At 34.1% G+C, this 17,859-nt stretch overlaps 1 protein-coding gene across 1 annotated transcript in view; it reads left to right on the forward strand.

Moving 5' to 3' along the window:
• LOC113403183 (serine protease HTRA2, mitochondrial-like) overlaps positions 1-17,859 on the forward strand; it is a 33,121-nt gene that overhangs the window by 5,469 nt on the left and 9,793 nt on the right. Inside the window, exons 2-5 of the mRNA XM_026643647.2 lie at positions 4,656-4,839; positions 8,594-8,756; positions 14,850-14,939; positions 17,339-17,515. Coding sequence (XP_026499432.2) covers positions 4,656-4,839; positions 8,594-8,756; positions 14,850-14,939; positions 17,339-17,515 — 614 coding nt within the window. The remainder of the gene's footprint in view (positions 1-4,655; positions 4,840-8,593; positions 8,757-14,849; positions 14,940-17,338; positions 17,516-17,859) is intronic.

The following is a 17,859-nucleotide window of genomic DNA, read 5'->3' on the forward strand; positions in this document are numbered from 1 at the left end:
ATGCAGTCGAGTAACAGGAGTAACAAGATTGTGTTTGTTCCTTGTACCAATGGTATGAGAATCACATTTTCTCATAAAAACATTAATATTTTTCCGTACATACAAAACATTACAGAATATATATTGAGAAGCAACAGTTAATATCTTAATTTCTTTAAATTTATACTTTAATGATTCCTTGGCTCCTAGGTTATAGATTGCGCGAATAGCCCTCTTCTGCAGCACAAATATAGTATGGATAGCGGCTGCGTTACCCCAAAGCATAATACCGTAGGACATTATACTGTGAAAGTAACTGAAATAAACCAGGTGAGCCGTATCAACATCGGTAAATAATCTAATTTTTTTGACATCAAATGCCGCAGAACTCAGTCTACCCGCCGATCCGTTTATATGGGGGAGTCACTGTAACTTGGCATCAAGAGTAAGGCCAAGAAATTCAGTTGTTTCAACTGGATCCATCGATTCCCCATTGATAAGTACATCGGGTTTTACATTTTGCACGTTGGGTGTGCTAAATTTTACAATTTTAGTTTTTTTTATTATTCAGCCTAAGATTATTTACGCTCAACCAGTGTACTATATCAGACATAGCATTGTTTACATCGTCATACAGTACCTGTTTCCTATTAATTTTAAAAACCAAAGAGTTATCATCAGCAAACAATACTATATCATGTTTGTTCCCAACAAGAAAGGTCAAGTCATTTATGTATATGAGGAATAGAAAAGGTCCAAGAATTGATCCTTGTGGGACCCCCATACCAACTGAGACCCCAAGAGACCTTGTCCCTTTAACGTCAACCCTCTAAATTCTATTGTTAAGGTAAGAAGTCAGAAGGTCGAGTGCACATTCTCTAATTCCATAGTGATATAGTTTCTTGACCAGAGTTTCATGTTGAACACAATCAAAGGCTTTGGATAAGTCGCAGAAAATCCCTAAGGCATCCTGCGACTTCTCCCAGGTTTCATATATATATCTTATAAGCTCGATACCTGCGTCGGTAGTCGAGCGACCCCTCGTAAATTCAAATTGTTTTCTATGAAGCAGATTGTATCTATTGAAATATGCTAATAATTGATTTCAATTGAGTTCAATTCGGAGATGCGACTGCCACCTCTACCAGTTTCACAATTAATAATTCTCCAAGTCATTTTTATTTTGTCATGTGCATTCTTAATTATATTTTTATATTCAAAAAGCACACTTTTCTAAATAATGATAAAATAATATAGACGGCGACGGTGTGATCAAACAGTTACCGTAATATTTGACTTATAAATTGTTAAATAGGGTTTCTATAGTGAGTTAGAGGGATAACAAAAAGTTGAACAAGAAAACTTTTTAAAATTGAGTTCGTTACCTGCGTAATTTCAGCTGACGAACACAACACAAGGAAACACTGCACATAAACGCACGACACTCAGAATATTATTATATTTCTTATATAGTACATTAATAACTTGATATAAATATATAATCAAAACTAATTACAATTATTTTTTATAAAAAAAATAAGTTTAATTTATTGAGAGGTTTTTTATGACATTTAGCTAGTGTTGCCACAGGAAAAATTCGTGATTAAATCAAAATATACTTTATTCAAGTAGACTTTTAAATCAACATTTTGATGTTAAGTTAACACCGAACAAAGAAGAAACTAAGTAGTAACAATTGAATCATCAATCAAAAAACATACAATAAATAATTATACACAATATAATTTATGTATCCTGTATTCTAACGTATTCTAACTTCGAGGTCTATTATAATTCATGTAATCCTGTACAGTATAACAAATCCTATTTATTAATATAAGCATTCGCTTGCGGCTTCGTCTGCATCAGGTCAGGTGTTCAGTATAAGAAAGTAAGAGCCTCGTTAGTCCTGTGGCTATAAGGCAAGAGGTTGGTTCTGGATTCAAACCACAGCTCGGACCAAAGACAGCTATTACGTTTTTCTGACAAAAAAATTCAGTAACACCTCTGAATCGAAAAATTTAAGTTTTTGTACACTTCCGTGCCTCGGAAAGCACCTTAAAACGGCCAACGCCTTGCAGTCGTATTGGATTTATCATCCCATCGGGTTATGAGAAGCTATAGAGAGTGCACCTGCGGTTGAACACACACTAGTGCAACTATAATGGTTACTATGATGACTGGCCGTGGCCAAAATCGGTCTGGACAACAGCACATCATCATAAAAAGCAGTTCAAGCTAGTCTCATACCAAATCTCATCAAATCGTAACAGGCAGACAGACGGAGTTACTTTCGCATTTATAATACTAGTATAGATTTTTATAGATAAATATTCTTCGTTTTTAATTATCTATGTAATTATTAATGAACAAATTAGATTATAAAAATTCATTTGAAATTATTTTATAATTGTCATGTTGAAATCAATTAATTGCATTTAAATCGCAACGAGACGGCAATTTAATACCAACGTAATATATGAAAGAACTGTCGATTCAATAAGGCCAAGTTCACGATTAGCTGATAACATATCATCAATAACTGATTAAGTCCTTATCAATGGATTTAAATAAATATTATTGTATGCAAATATATCATAAGTGCAATATATGTAATTATTGTTTGTTGATAGTTTAATAGTTATATCATTGAATATATAATAATAAATGTTGTATTTGTTAAGGGGAATACCATTTAAGATAAGGATCTTCGATAGTATGTAGAGACGCGAGTTGCAACTCTGGACGGATAGTGCATTTTTTAATTAATATTGACTAGTTCTTTTTTTTTTATTTATGACATTTGATTAGAATTAATAAGTTACTAGGAAATAAAATATTGTCTGTGTAAGAAAATTTGGATATATCAAAAATTTTACCCTAAAAGTTAAAAAATGTTCACCAAACATTATTTGAAGGGGTTGGGTGTATTTATCTACGTAAGATTTGTCTGACAAGAATTAACTAAATTGGACCATTTAATATTACAGATATTTCCGCACTAAACCGCTTTAAACTAGTTTGTTAGGATTAAACACTTCAATAATGAAAACTATTATAATAGTAAATATATTGAGGAATTATTTAATTTGATATGAAATCTATAATTATGATAGAAGACGATTTGAACTTGCTTCTCGGGTCTCGGTGAAGGTCGAATACATGCATCTGATTTAAAATTGCGCCATAACCACTTCGACGGAAATTAATTGACGGAGCATCTCGAACAGCTTACTGCCCACTCGTTTCGCAAGTTTATATGTTACTAGTTAAAACCAGCAACGTTGCAATGTTTGATTTGAAAACTATTATCTGCTACGATTGGCGACCAAATAATATATGTGCCCAAATGCATAACAATAGGCTATTTGACAATGCGAAAAATAAAGTGTCAATTATTGTAATTATATATATATATATATTATGAGTTTAAAAATGGTTATTTATTAACGAAAGTTGAAAGTAATAATTAATTTATTCAAAAATCCATAAATAAAAATGCATTTTTTTAACCTTTTGTCACATGACACAAAACGCTCCTGAGGGGTCGGGTTTATGATGACGTCACTTGCTTGTTAACCTCGTTTGCCTACTGTATGTGGATTATAAGTGCCACAGATTACAATGCAGGCAAGTGACGTCACCGACCCCTTTGCAGCGCCTTATAGTCAAAGTAGCGTTTTCACGCGCTATTTAAATATGAAATTTTTAATTTGATATATTTGTGCAAATATGTCCTAGAATTAAAAAACACAACTTTTACTGAGTTCCTTAACCTCTACTAAATAATATAAAATGGATTTTAAAAACCAGTCAAATAGCCTATTTTATTGATTGGTTTTATGGTCTCAAACGGATGTTGTATGCTCCAAAATCGATTATTACTTTATCATATATTATTATGCATATAGAAACAACCTGTAAATGTCCCACTGGTGGGCAAAAGCGTCCTTTCTGTTTGAGGAGAAGTTTTGGAACTAATTCCTCAACACTGCTCCAATGCGGATTGGTGGATACACTAGTGGCAGAATTTCATTGAAATCCATTGCATCCTCACGATGTTTTCCCTCACTATCGAGCACGAGATTAATTAAAATCACAAATTAAGCACAAAAATGAAAATTAAACGTGCCTGCCTGAGTTTGAACGCGCTCTGGGCTAACTCGGCTTTTATACCATATGTGCTCATCAATAAACTGAAATACAAAGTTCTGGAGTTCTTTCTCACTAACGTTACCACTGTTTTTTTAGATCTAACCAGTAGTCTTAAAATGAATTGATTCGGAAACGCGCAAATAATCCGTCATGTCAGCAACTTTTTACCTTAAAAAGATCTTTATACAAAGTTTTAATTCTTCAGTCCCCTCGAATAAAAATATTGGTAGATATCATACATGTGACGGTACAATGTCACATGCACAATGTACGATTGCGGCTTTGGCTTTGTGCAAGCCAGTCTGAGTAGGTACCACCCACATATATTCTACCGCCAAACAGCAATACTTTGTTTTGTTGTGTTCCGATTGATCAGACTATTGGTTATGTGTTACGGCACTTAACCATCGCTGCTTTCCATCTTTGTCTTGTATAATAATGTGTGCATTTATGTTTCATAAATATGGTTTTGTTTCTTCAAATAATTGTATTATGTAGTAAAGTAAATGAATATTTTACAGGGGAGCAACACATTCGAATCTGGTGATATGCAACGAATCTGGCAAGGTCGTGGGCAAGGCGCGAGGACCAGGCACCAACCACTGGGCGCTAGGCATAGAAGAGTGTGCTAAACGAATCATTGATATGGTTCACGCTGCCAAAGAAGATGCTGGTATTCCCTTGGACCAACCGATTGACTCTTTGGTAAGTAACAGTCCTACTGTTTTTAAGGAGACGGCTAGTAGATTATTCCATGGCATGGCTCCAATGTAGATTCTTCGCGATGATTTGATTCACCGTCGTGCACGAGATGAATTCCGGCAGTCTTCTACGAATCGACAACCCGCCCGGTGACTGTAGATTCCACTGATCATTTCGAAAAAAAGAAAATTAAGAAAAAATAATCATGCACAACAATAGTTTTCATTAAAATATTAAATAATTATGATTGATAAAGTTTTATAGTGTAGAGATTAGGCCTATTATGATACTATACTGAATCACAAAAATCATTCGGGTTTTACCTATAGTACCTAAACATTTAAATAAAGATTTAATTGATTTAGTTTCTTTTATAATGGAATGTTCCAGAAAAAACCAGGATGTTATCTATTAAATCAATCTATGTATGTTTGACAAGAGACATCAATGTTAAGCCTCATAATTATTATTAGATAATAATGAATCGTGAAGTAAGTCATCACGTTTCAAATTAAAGTTTATAAACGGGAAATTAAAACAATAATTTAAATATAGTTAATATGTTCGCCAATTAATTTTATTTATACATAGTTGTTTTAAATATGTAATAAGTATGTCACCGTTAAAATTTAAGGAAATTAAATTTACAATACTTGTAGGTTAAGTTAGTGCGTTTATGGTTAAACTCAAATTTATTTATATTCAAAATCAAAATCAAAGTCAAAATATACTTTATTCGAGTAGGTCATTTAACAAACTATATTAAGTGAAGCTACCACCGGTTCGGAATGCAGATTCTACCGAGAAGAATGAAGAATGTTATGTTAGTTAAATACAATTATATACGTACTTATTTTGAACAATATTCACTGTTTATAATGTTTTCAACAATTTACACTTACTATTATAAACTAATCTTACAATTGTTCGGTATTATATTATATATTTAGCGTAATAATAATTTTTATAGTAACACACCTCTCGATGAAGTTTATACCTAATTTTAAATACCGAAAATCAATTTTTAAGCCTATTATGTTTAAATGTAATTTCTACATTTTACTCATCACCACTAATAAACACTTACAAATTTAGATTAACTAATAGTTAAATGAAATAAATAAATGAAATTATCCGAAACAATCGGATAATCAGAAAATACGTATCCGTACCCGTATCTGAACTAGTAAAATATTATTCACATATCCGTAAGCTGTTGCCGGTTCTTCTCAGGTCCGAGGTGTTTGTTTCCGAACCGGTGCTGTGGTAGATTTTTGTCTTTGGCATTGTTAAAAAAATTGAAATAAAGACAGGCTTGTAACAGTTGCTGTCTCAGCGATATCAATCCATCCTCATTCTAAGAAAACTTTATTAATAAGACATATTACTCTATAAAGGATTATATACCTATGTATATGATATAAGTACGGAGATAATATTCGTTGATTTCCATTCTGGATTAATAATAAATGTAATTGTTTTTAACTTGTGACTTTCTTGCTGGTTATTCTCTAATATCTGTATTCTAACGAGAACATAAAATTTAAATTAAATTAGCAAAATAACGATTTAAAATTACCTATTAGTAAGAGCTTCTTTGAATCTATTCTAATATTATAAGGAGTTTGTATGTAGAGAGTGATCTTTGGAATTAATAATTCAGTTTTCTTTTTTTTTACTGATATAAAGTTACATTATTTCTGACTATAGGGTAATATTATATTTATTTTCTGTATGTTAGCCGAGATATCACAATTTTAATCTTAAAAGTCTGTAACAAATTTCTTAAACAGAATATGTCTAGAAAATCGTTCGCTGCGAAATTTGCGGTCGGATAACTGACTGTAACAATAAAAATACATTTCTTTATTAATAAATCGCACCTTTGCGAAGCCGGGACGTGTCGCTAGTAAAATATACTTTGATTTGTTATCCACATGTTGTGAGTGTTTGAGATAGGATAGCGGTCAATAACCCCAATGACACGAATTACTTCATTCTATGATTAATGATACAATTGTAGCCATATCAGTTTACTCTTATTTTATTTGACGTCGGCCCTCGATGGGTGCTAGTGGTCAGCTTAGCTTAGGTCCATTGAAATGTTATTGAATTTTCCGACGAGAAATTCTCATTCTCATTTTTTATGAAATAAATGGACAAATGGCTGGACAAATGTTCCACCTGATGGTAAATGGTATCACCACCTAAAGACCTGTAAGACCAATGCGCAATCAATCTTGGGAACTAAAATGTTTTGTACATGTTCCTGGAGTCACACTGGCTCAGACTCCAAACTCTTAAAAGCCTGATATCATCTCGGTCGTCTCGGATTTGCCATCCCATAGAATTGAGATTGACGACATAGAAACTCTGCCCCCTTAAATTGAGAACGGCTGAGTATGAATTAAATGTAAAGAAACCACCGATTCGGAAAGTAGATTCTACCGTGAAGATTTGAATAAAATCGTAATTCACCGATGATAATCCAAAGGGCGATGTCGATTAAATTTGCATTTAGGATAATTTCTAACGACAATTGACATAAGGAAATTGTAAGTATTTTTTTTTTTTTCTAGTTTGTAATCTATAATGCAGTGGACAATTCTAATTTATAACGGTTATGACTTCAAGTCAAAATAAAAAAAAGGCTAAAGGCAACAATTACATTTGGATTCGATTGCGTTAAAGCGACAATATAATACATACACATTAAAATGTCAAGTATCAAAATAAATTAGTAATATAAAATTAAAAGGCTTTAAAAAGTATTTAGGTCACTCGGCTGAGCCATGCGTGTCAGTATTCATTAAATAAAAATTCGTAAGCATATGTGACGTATTAACTGAAAAGAATGCGTTCTAAATTTGAATTTTCATAGCATGATAAAAAAATATTATATGATGCAGATTATAAAATAATATTCCATTTTTCGTTATTATTCGTTATCTGCTGATAATTTGGTATCTTAACGTTATTTATACACAATTGTTTTAAGTGGTTGTTATTTTATAAGGAAATTATATGTTATTTTACTGATTAGTGGTTTTTAATATTTTACTTGATGATAGGGCTTTATGCAAGCCCGCCTGTGTATGTTACACTCAATACATCATCTAAATCATATATTCTACCGCCATGCAGCAATACCTAATATGATTGTGTCCGGTTTAAAGCCGCGTTAGTGATGTAAAGAATGGTTAAAATTTCTTACGACGTCAAAATCTATTTATTGGCAGTGGTATAAACCATCCGACGGCCCGTTTGCCAGATCACTTACGAATGCCATTAAGAAATATATCTTAATTGTTTTAAGATAGAAGAGACTGTCTTAAGATCTAAGTTTAATGTACCTATTTGAAAAAGAAACGAACGTTTAAATTCAAGGTAACAGTAAAATGATTGAATCAGAATTTATTATACGAACGATCATTATTATGTTTATATATGTAGTTATTATTATTATATTGTATATGTAGGATTCAATGACACGCCCTATTTATGCGAAAATCATTTCATCAAAAGTTTTCTGAAGTATATTCCTGGAAGACATACGGAAGACGGCTGCTTCTGCAATCTGCCTACTCGCTGTATAATACCTTAATTTGAAGCTAAATCTTGTAATATTCTCACAGTAAACGCTTAACTAATTATTATTGTAGTCTATTCTTAAAGTGTATGAACGTAAACAAACCTTAAATGACTTCTATTAACAGAATCAATTGAAAGATTGTTACAATTATAACCAATCGCGCAGGGTCTCACGTTGTCGGGGTGCGAGCAGGAGAGCAGCAATGCGGACCTCGCGGTTCGTGTGCGGGAGAAGGACGGAGCATGCGCAGGCGCTATATACGTAGCATCAGACACAGCTGGTTCCCTGTTTACAGGGGCACCAAATGGAGGAATGGTGCTTATAGCTGGTAAGATTCATTTAAATTATATAAACAAATCTTAGGTTTTCATATTCCATGAGATTTACCAATAGATCTACTGTAGGTATTATGCACTAAAACAGTTCTGGATTATTATATATAAAACTTATACCAATTTTGATTTTACTTCCAAAATTCCGACTTAGATAATCCCTTCTGAATATTAAACGCCATTTCTACACGAATACCACGAACTAGTTTTCACCAGCGGGTCGCGTTTTAGGGGTTGTTTGTAGGGTATTACGGACACGTTATCTTTATAAATTATAGTTTATGTGTTATTCTAATGTTTAAGCTATTTCATTGTAAAGTTTCATTAAAATTCATTCAGTAGTTTTTGCATGGAAGATTAACAAACATCCAAACATACAAACGTTCGCCTTTGTAATATTAGTAAGGATAAGGATTATTTATAACGTGACGAATGACGTCTTTTAAGGTCAAAGTTGTTTATGTATTTTAACTCGTAGTAGAATATCATAGTTTTATTTAAGTCCAGTGGAACAGGCATTAGCTTAACTTCGTTAGTTAATTTGTAACTAAAAAGAACCAAATTTAGCTTTAATTGCCTTTTAATTTATTTTTACTTCAGAATTTATTTAATTACCTACTGTCAGTTTAATTATAAATCATATACAGTACAATAACACATTAAATTAAATTTTAATAAGAAATACACGGACTAAATGAGTGACAAATCACAAGGACTTTAATTTAAAAAAAATGCCCTTCACAGGACGCTTTGCAGATTTCAACCATGGAAATTGACTGTTACTGAAAGATTGCAAGTTCTTAAAAAATATATAAATATAGTTAAATGCTTAAAGACTGTTTCGTTAATAAAACAAATATATTTTTCTTATTATTATAATAGTTAACAACGAAGTGTAAAGTACACGTTTTACTTGGTGGTACCACCCACTCGTCATATATTCTACCACCAGGAAGTAATACTTACTACTAATAGTATTTTTGTGTTCTGGTTTGATAGTGTTTACATTACATTAGCAGCCTGTAAATTTCCCACTGCTGGGCTAAGTCCTCCTCTTCCTTTGAGGAGGTTTGGAGCATATTTCACCACGCTGCTCCAATGCGGGTTGGTGGAATACACATGTGGCAGAATTTCGTCGAAATTAGACACATGCAGGTTTCCTCACGATGTTTACCTTCACCGCCGAGCACGAGATGAATTATAAACACAAATTAAGCACATAAAAATTCAGTGGTGCCTGCCTAGGTTGAACCCGAAATCATCGGTTAAGATGCACGGGTTCTAACCACTGGGCCATCTCGGCTCTCATGAAAGCGTGTGAGCCGGTGTAATTACAGACACAAGGGTCATAACATCTTTGTTCCCAAGGTTGGTGGCGCATTGCGGACGCAAGGAATTTATAATATTTCTTACAGCACTAATGTCTATGGGCGGTGGTAACCACTTACCATAAGGTGGCCTATTAGTCGGCCTACCTTTATAATAAAAAAGAGCGCCACACAAAGGAGAGTAGAAAGCGGCACCGTAGAGGGTATATGACGGCGTTAGAGAGCGTCATGGCATATGAGTCGGGACTTCCCATAAGGAGCGCCAATAGTAACTAAGTATATAGGTACTCTATATATATATACATATAATAAAATTCGAGTGTCTGTTTGTAATATTAAAATAATCGCTTTTTACTAAATGGACATGTACGTATACACGGTACATATACCAAAATAACTTTTTTTTTTAATTTTTGACTGTCTGTCTGTCAAAAAAAAAAAGGATTATTGAAAATTTAAATTGTAAGGAGCTCTACATCTATTCTTTCCATATCTTAAACTGTATTATATGAAAGAAAATAACGCAAAATATTTAAATAGACAAGGTTTTTCATTCTTGAAGCAGTTCTGTCGCAGAATCTCAGCGGATCAACTAGAGAACTATGATTTTTATTCCTAGTAATGTTTTTCAATAGACGACGAAACGAAATTTTCTTCTACATAAAAAGTTTATTTATCATTATTGACTCATCACACACGATCCGTGCGATGAGTTCCAAAAAATAGTTTTCATGTAACAAATGCTATTAGGGCTTATACTTTTAAGGCACGACGGACATTTCGAGAGCCAGGCTTTATATACTTTCCGTTGAACACAACGTTAGCGTCATTTAAAATACAAGTGGTGCCACCTAGGACGTAACGGGTAATACAGGAACTATAACTATACATCTAGACATGCATGTTAGGGGATGAAAATTCCGCGTTTTAGGTCCAATGCGAGTTTAGTAGCGCCATCTCAATGTTGCGAGTTTTAGCTAGAAAAGCTGGTACTAGAGGGCGGGATGGAATATTTAACAATGTCTTTTAAGATAACTTTTATTTGTAATGATTAATAAGTACTGTTCTTTGTGTCTATTTTAATCTGACATATTTTCCTTGAATATATTCCTCATTGATGGGATTAATATTACGTACGGAACTAATGACTTAGCATAATCTGTTCCGGATAATCTCTGAAACGGCTGGACCAATTTTGACGGGACTTTCACTAGCAGATAGCTGATTTAATAAGGAGTAACTTAGGCTACAACGATATATTTTTTGTTAAATTGAAACGCGAACAAAGTCGCTGGCACTGCTAGTCACAAATAAAAACCATATCGATCTTGTAAACATTCGATAAATTCAAAAGCGCAATGAAATAGCTGTCTGAAAGCGCTTTATCAGTATGTATAAGTTGTTTACATTGAACTTAAAAGTGTGTCAAGTGATTAATAGGGGCGCGTCCTCATTGAGTACATTTGGATCATCTGATAACCTAAACTCAACCTTCTGACTGGATGATAGCTTAGGACCATGTCAAGGTACAGTTTAAAGCTTTTGATTCGATGTCTATGAATTTAAATTGGTATGAAATACATGAACAGAAATTTCATCACGGGTGATTAAAATTTTGAACTTCGTGTAAAATCTTGGAATTATTTGTATTCGACTTAAAGATTTATTTTATAAAAATTGAGATAATTAAATGATTAATTAAAAGTAATACTAAGTAATTGTCTGTAAATCAGTACTGGATAAACTATTCCACCATGTAGCCGAGTGAGCCGATGCGTTCAATTCCGTAATTGGCAAACTTAATTTCCCATGCAACTACAATTACTTACATCGTAAAACAGCAAGACCTGAGGTCCTGGATTTAAACCTCAGTTCGGGCCAATGAAGAGATTTATCAGAAGACATCCTCAGTAGCAATGTCTACAGTTTCGTTAACCGGAACGCATGTTAAGATGTCGATACTAAGTGTGACTTCACTTCAGTCGTGAGAGTGTGGAGAAATAGATCATGCTCAAATAGTGCAGTCAGCAACTCTCAGCTGAGATTAGATGCCATGATATATGTCGGGAGGATATCGTGGTGTAGTAAAAAGGCTATTCTGTTAATTGGTTGTCTGAGTTACAAGTTGTCTATGACATTCGAGTATGCATATATGATCTATAAATTCATCTGCCGATTATTAGGATATAAAAAAAACTTTTTTTAATGAATGAACGATGTGGGCCACCTAATGGTAAATGGTCACCACTGCCCATACACATTGGCATCTTAAGAAATATTAATCTTTCCTTATATCTCCAATGCGCTAACACACTTGGGCACTATATCCCTCGTGTGTTACATGGCTCAAGCTTCAAACCGGAACACAACAGTACAAATTGCAATGATGTTTGGTAGTGGAATATGTGTTTTGTGATACGTGCACGATGCATATAGATAATGTCTTTTATGTATTCTTGATAACAATTTCGGTCATTATAATCCTCTGATAATAATATATATGTATTATAATATACATATTACATGGGCTGAAAAGTCCTGGGCCTAACACCAATCTTAAAAAGACAACTGTTAAATTTCATGATATTCTATTCATTAGTTTGTGAGTTATTGAACTAAGAGTGATGCTACTTTTGTTATTTTCAAAACAATGGATCAAACACAATTTCGTGTTTTAATTTTACACCGCTTCTTGACGAGAAAAATAGCGTTCAGGCGAAGCAATGACTTGGAAAGTGTTATGGGGACTCTGCTCTGTCAGAAACAACAATAAACCGTTGGTTTGCTGACTTCAAACGTGGTCGCAGAGACACCGATGCTGCAAAACGCAGTGGACATCCAAATGAGGCGGTGACATTAGAAAACATCAAAAAATGCACAAAATCGTTTTGAATGATCGAAAAGTGAAATTGCGTGAGTTAGCTGACATCGTAAAGATATCAAAAGAGAGTGTTGGCTTTATATTGCATGAGCATTTGACTATGAGAAGTCTGCCTTACTCTGTTCAAAATGGCTGCCGCGTTTACTCGCTGTTGACCAAAAACAAGAAAGTGTCGATGTTTCTGAGCAGTGTTTGGCCATGTTTAAACGTAAAAAACTGGATTTTTTGCATCGATATATGACAATAGATGATACATGGATCCATCACTTCACTCCGGAATCAAAACGATCGTCATCTGAGTGGACAGCAACTGGTGAACCTCGACCAACGCGCCCGAAAACAACAATCGGTTAGAAAGGTTATGGCCTCGATATTTTGGGATGTGCATAGTGTAAACATTCATCGAGTATCGTGAGAAGGAAAATAACATTAACAGTGAATATTATATCGCGTTACTCGAGCATTTGAGGCCAAAATTGCAAAGAAATGTACGCATATGGCGAAGAAAAAAAAATTGTTTCATCAAGACAACGCACCGTGTCACAAGTCAATCAAAACAATGGTGAAACTACATGAATTGAACTTCGAATTGCTCCCATATCCACCATATTCGCCAGATTTGGCTCCCAACGACTACTGGCTATTCGGAGACCTAAATAAATTGCACGCCAATAAGAAATTTCTCTCGAATGAAGAGGTTATCGCTGAAACTAAGGCCTATTTTGAGGCAAAAGATAAATCGTTTTACAAAAGTGGTATTGAGATGTTAGTGGCGCTGGAATTATTGCGTTGTTGTTTACGGAAATAACGTTGATAAATAAAGCTAATTTTGAAAAAAAATACATGTTTTCTTTGTCAGACCCGGGACTTTTAAGCCTAGGTGTTAATAGTAGTATCACCCGCGTCTTTTAGGCATAAAAACAACGTCGCCGGTTTTAGACATAGAAAAGTAGTCTATTTAGGCCTTCCTTGGGGTTCAAACTTGCTTCATTCCAAATTTCCTCTAATTAGGTTCAGTGGTGTAAACGTGAAACCGCAATAGAATGACAGACAGACATAGTTACTAAGAACCGTTATCTAAGACTTCGTCATCATCAACGAGGTGAAACGCAACGCTCGGAACCCGAGTTTTTACACCACCTTAAGGGCATGGAGGAAAATTTGTGATGTGGCATTATTATAAATCATATATTTGTTTGAAATGAAACGATAATTCTTTACTAATGAAAACCGGCTTAACAATTTATTGATAAGTAATAGATTCTTATCAGCAATCATTGTTTAATCGCTGATAAGACACGATCAGGAAATAACTTCGATCTATCATTCAATATATATTCAATGTAGGAGAATCACAAGAAAACGCTTTGGTATTTTTACCAAGGGCCATGTCGATCACTTTACATATTGGAGTTTTTCGTTGCCAAAAAAAGAAAACGAACACATTCAAAATTTTATTGTATTTGTTAAAACGCAGAATGGACTTCATCACAACATTACAGTTATTGTATACGATTTATTAATAAAGAAAATAATATGAATATATTAACACCCCATAGCACTTAGGAATAATGAAACTTTCTACCAATTAAAACATATTTAGAATTTGATGATTAGTTCCGATATTTACCCCGTAATACAAAACTTTCATAATAATCTTTTTCCACAACACAATACCTACCGGATATTACTTTTTGGCGGTAGAATACATGCGGAGTTAGTGGTACCCAGGCTGTAATTTTACAGTAAAAGTTGTTAACAATAATATTTTATACTGGTGACATTTCGATTTTTTAAACAAAATGTCTGCCTCGCTTCCAAACAAAAACAGCTTCGCTAAAATAAAGTATTACTGTTAAATGGGTGTTTATTTATTCCAGGTACTGGATCGAATGCATTACTGAGGACTCCGGATGGTCAGCAATATGGCTGTGGAGGTTGGGGCTACCTCTTGGGTGATGAGGGAGGCGGTAAGTTTATCACATATCTTAATTTAAAACCTTCCTGATAGCTATTCCAATTGAAAATGAGTAATAAACATACGTTAGATCAAACATATTTGAAAATAGAAAGTTGAAATTCTCGTATTTTCTCTACTATAGTATGCATGTATTATACATATAAACCTTCCTCTTAAATCACTCTGTTTATTGATGAAAACTGCATTAAAATGCGTTGCGTAGTTTAAAAGATCCAAGAGTACCGCGGCGGTGGTGACAAGCGACTTTGTTTTGTACTATGAAGATATAAAACTCTATTCCATTATAAAAACTTAGCTGATATTTTTAGCGAATCATACACATGTGATGTAATCGGTGCAGGAGACTTGTTTTTGCATAATGCAACTTTATTTTGCGATGTATGTTTATACAGAAAACGATAAAACATATTATTAGATATCGTTATCTCAATTGTTTTCACTGCGTTTGCATTAATCGATATAAAATATAGAGATTATATGTTAATCAAAAGTGCTCATATTTATCGTTACTAGGAATTCAAACTCAAACTCAAATCCTTTATTCAACATAGAAGCATTACACTTTCTTATTGATGGTCAAATTAAACACTACCACCGGTTCGGAAAAAGGAACACCCTGACCTGAGAAGAACCGGCGAAAGAAACCCAGCGGGTCTTTTTTTTTTTGTCAAATTAATTACATACATAATTGTATATGAATAGAAACAACCAGGAGGCGATCGTTTCATTCCCAAGGTGTGCTATCAAACATAAACTCACTAATTGTATAGTAACCTTTAGCACACAAGCGTTCCTTAACAATTTTTTTAAATTTGGCAACAGAAGCATTTTGAACGCTTTCTGGGATCCTGTTGTAGAAGCGTATACATTGCCCCACAAAAGAGTTACTGACTCTATGCAGTCGAGTAACAGGAGTAACAAGATTGTGTTTGTTCCTTGTACCAATGGTATGAGAATCACATTTTCTCATAAAAACATTAATATTTTTCCGTACATACAAAACATTACAGAATATATATTGAGAAGCAACAGTTAATATCTCAATTTCTTTAAATTTATACCTTAATGATTCCTTGGCTCCTAGGTTATAGATTGCGCGAATAGCCATCTTCTGCAGCACAAATATAGTATGGATAGCGGCTGCGTTACCCCAAAGCATAATACCGTAGGACATTAAACTGTGAAAGAAACTGAAATAAACTATGCGAGCCGTATCAACATCGGTAAATAATCTAATTTTTTTGACCGCAAATGCCGCAGAACTCAGTCTACCCGCCAATCCGTTTATATAGGGGAGCCACTGTAACTTGGCATCAAGAGTAAGTCCAAGAAATTCAGTTGTTTCAACTGGATCCATCGATTCCCCATTGATAAGTACATCGGGTTTTACATTTTGCACGTTGGTTGTGCTAAATTTTACAATTTTAGTTTTTTTTATTATTCAGCCTAAGATTATTTACGCTAAACCAGTGTTCTATATCAGACATAGCATTGTTTACATCGTCATACTGTACCTGTTTCCTATTAATTTTAAAAACCAGAGTTATCATCAGCAAACAATACTATATCATGTTTGTTCCCAACAAGAAAGGGCAAGTCATTTAGTCCAAGAATTGATCCTTGTGGGACCCCCATACCAACTGAGACCCCAGGAGACCTTGTCCCTTTAACGTCAACCCTCTGAATTCTATTGTTAAGATAAGGAGTCAGAAGGTTGAGTGCACATTCTCTAATTCCATAGTGATATAGTTTCCTAACCAGAGTTTCATGTTGAACACAATCAAAGGCTTTGGATAAGTCGCAAAAAATTCCTAAGGCATCCTGCGACCTCTCCCAGGCTGCATAGATATTTCTTATAAGTTCGATACCTGCGTCGGTAGTCGAGCGACCCCTTGTAAATCCAAATTGTTTTCTATGAAGCAGATTGTATCTATTGATATATGCTAATAATTGATTTAAAATATTTTTTTCAAATATTTTGCTGAGGGTTGGTAGTATTGAATAAACATATAAAGCGAAATTTGATAATAAAATGTCCATTTTTTTAGAAATTTGGCGTACTGTCCATTGGGCTAGTTTTTGGTAATTGGCCACCAACGCCCACAGACATTGGCTCTATAAGAAATATTAACAGTCTCTTACAACGCCAATACGCCAGCAACCATGAGCACTCACTCTTCAAACTAAAACATTAATAACGACACTAAGTTATGTTATGTCGTGGTAGAATATGATGAGAAGTTAGTAGACCACCAAGTAAAGATTAACCGTATACTATAAGAGGAGTAAGCACATTCATTGTTATATGTTAGAAGTAACTTAAACCGTCAGCATGACAAATGGAAAATTGTATGTGAACACTTACGAAAAAAATTGAAATTATTCCAGCATACTGGATAGCCCATCGTGCAGTCAAAGCGATATTTGACGACGAAGATGGTTTGCTGCCGTCGCCACATCCAACTGTACGGGTTTGGGAAGTAATCAGTGAACACTTCAAAGCTGAAACACGTGCTGATCTTCTTCCCCACGCGTATAAACACTTTGATAAGTCGCATTTTGCAGGTGCGTCGATTTTTTTATTATTTTATATAGGTAGGCGGATTGAAGAAGGTTCAATACTCCTCATACACATTGCCACTAAGAAATATTAACCATACCTTAATCAATCACAACGTCGATGTGCCACCCACCTAGGAATTAAGCTGATTTGCCTTGTGTCTGTAGTCATAAAATTGGTAGACAGACTAATAAACAGGCCGACTGGTGATTAATGGTCACCATTGCCTATGGACATTGGCTTCGTAAGAAAAAGTAACAATCCTTCACATCGTACCTGTAGTTACAGTGGTCATAAACTTTAACTAAAAGAAGAAGATAATACACTAGATATTGAGTGAGTTAGTGTA

This window comes from Vanessa tameamea, chromosome 24 (genome assembly GCF_037043105.1).
Source record: "Vanessa tameamea isolate UH-Manoa-2023 chromosome 24, ilVanTame1 primary haplotype, whole genome shotgun sequence".
Lineage (NCBI taxonomy): Eukaryota > Metazoa > Arthropoda > Insecta > Lepidoptera > Nymphalidae > Vanessa > Vanessa tameamea.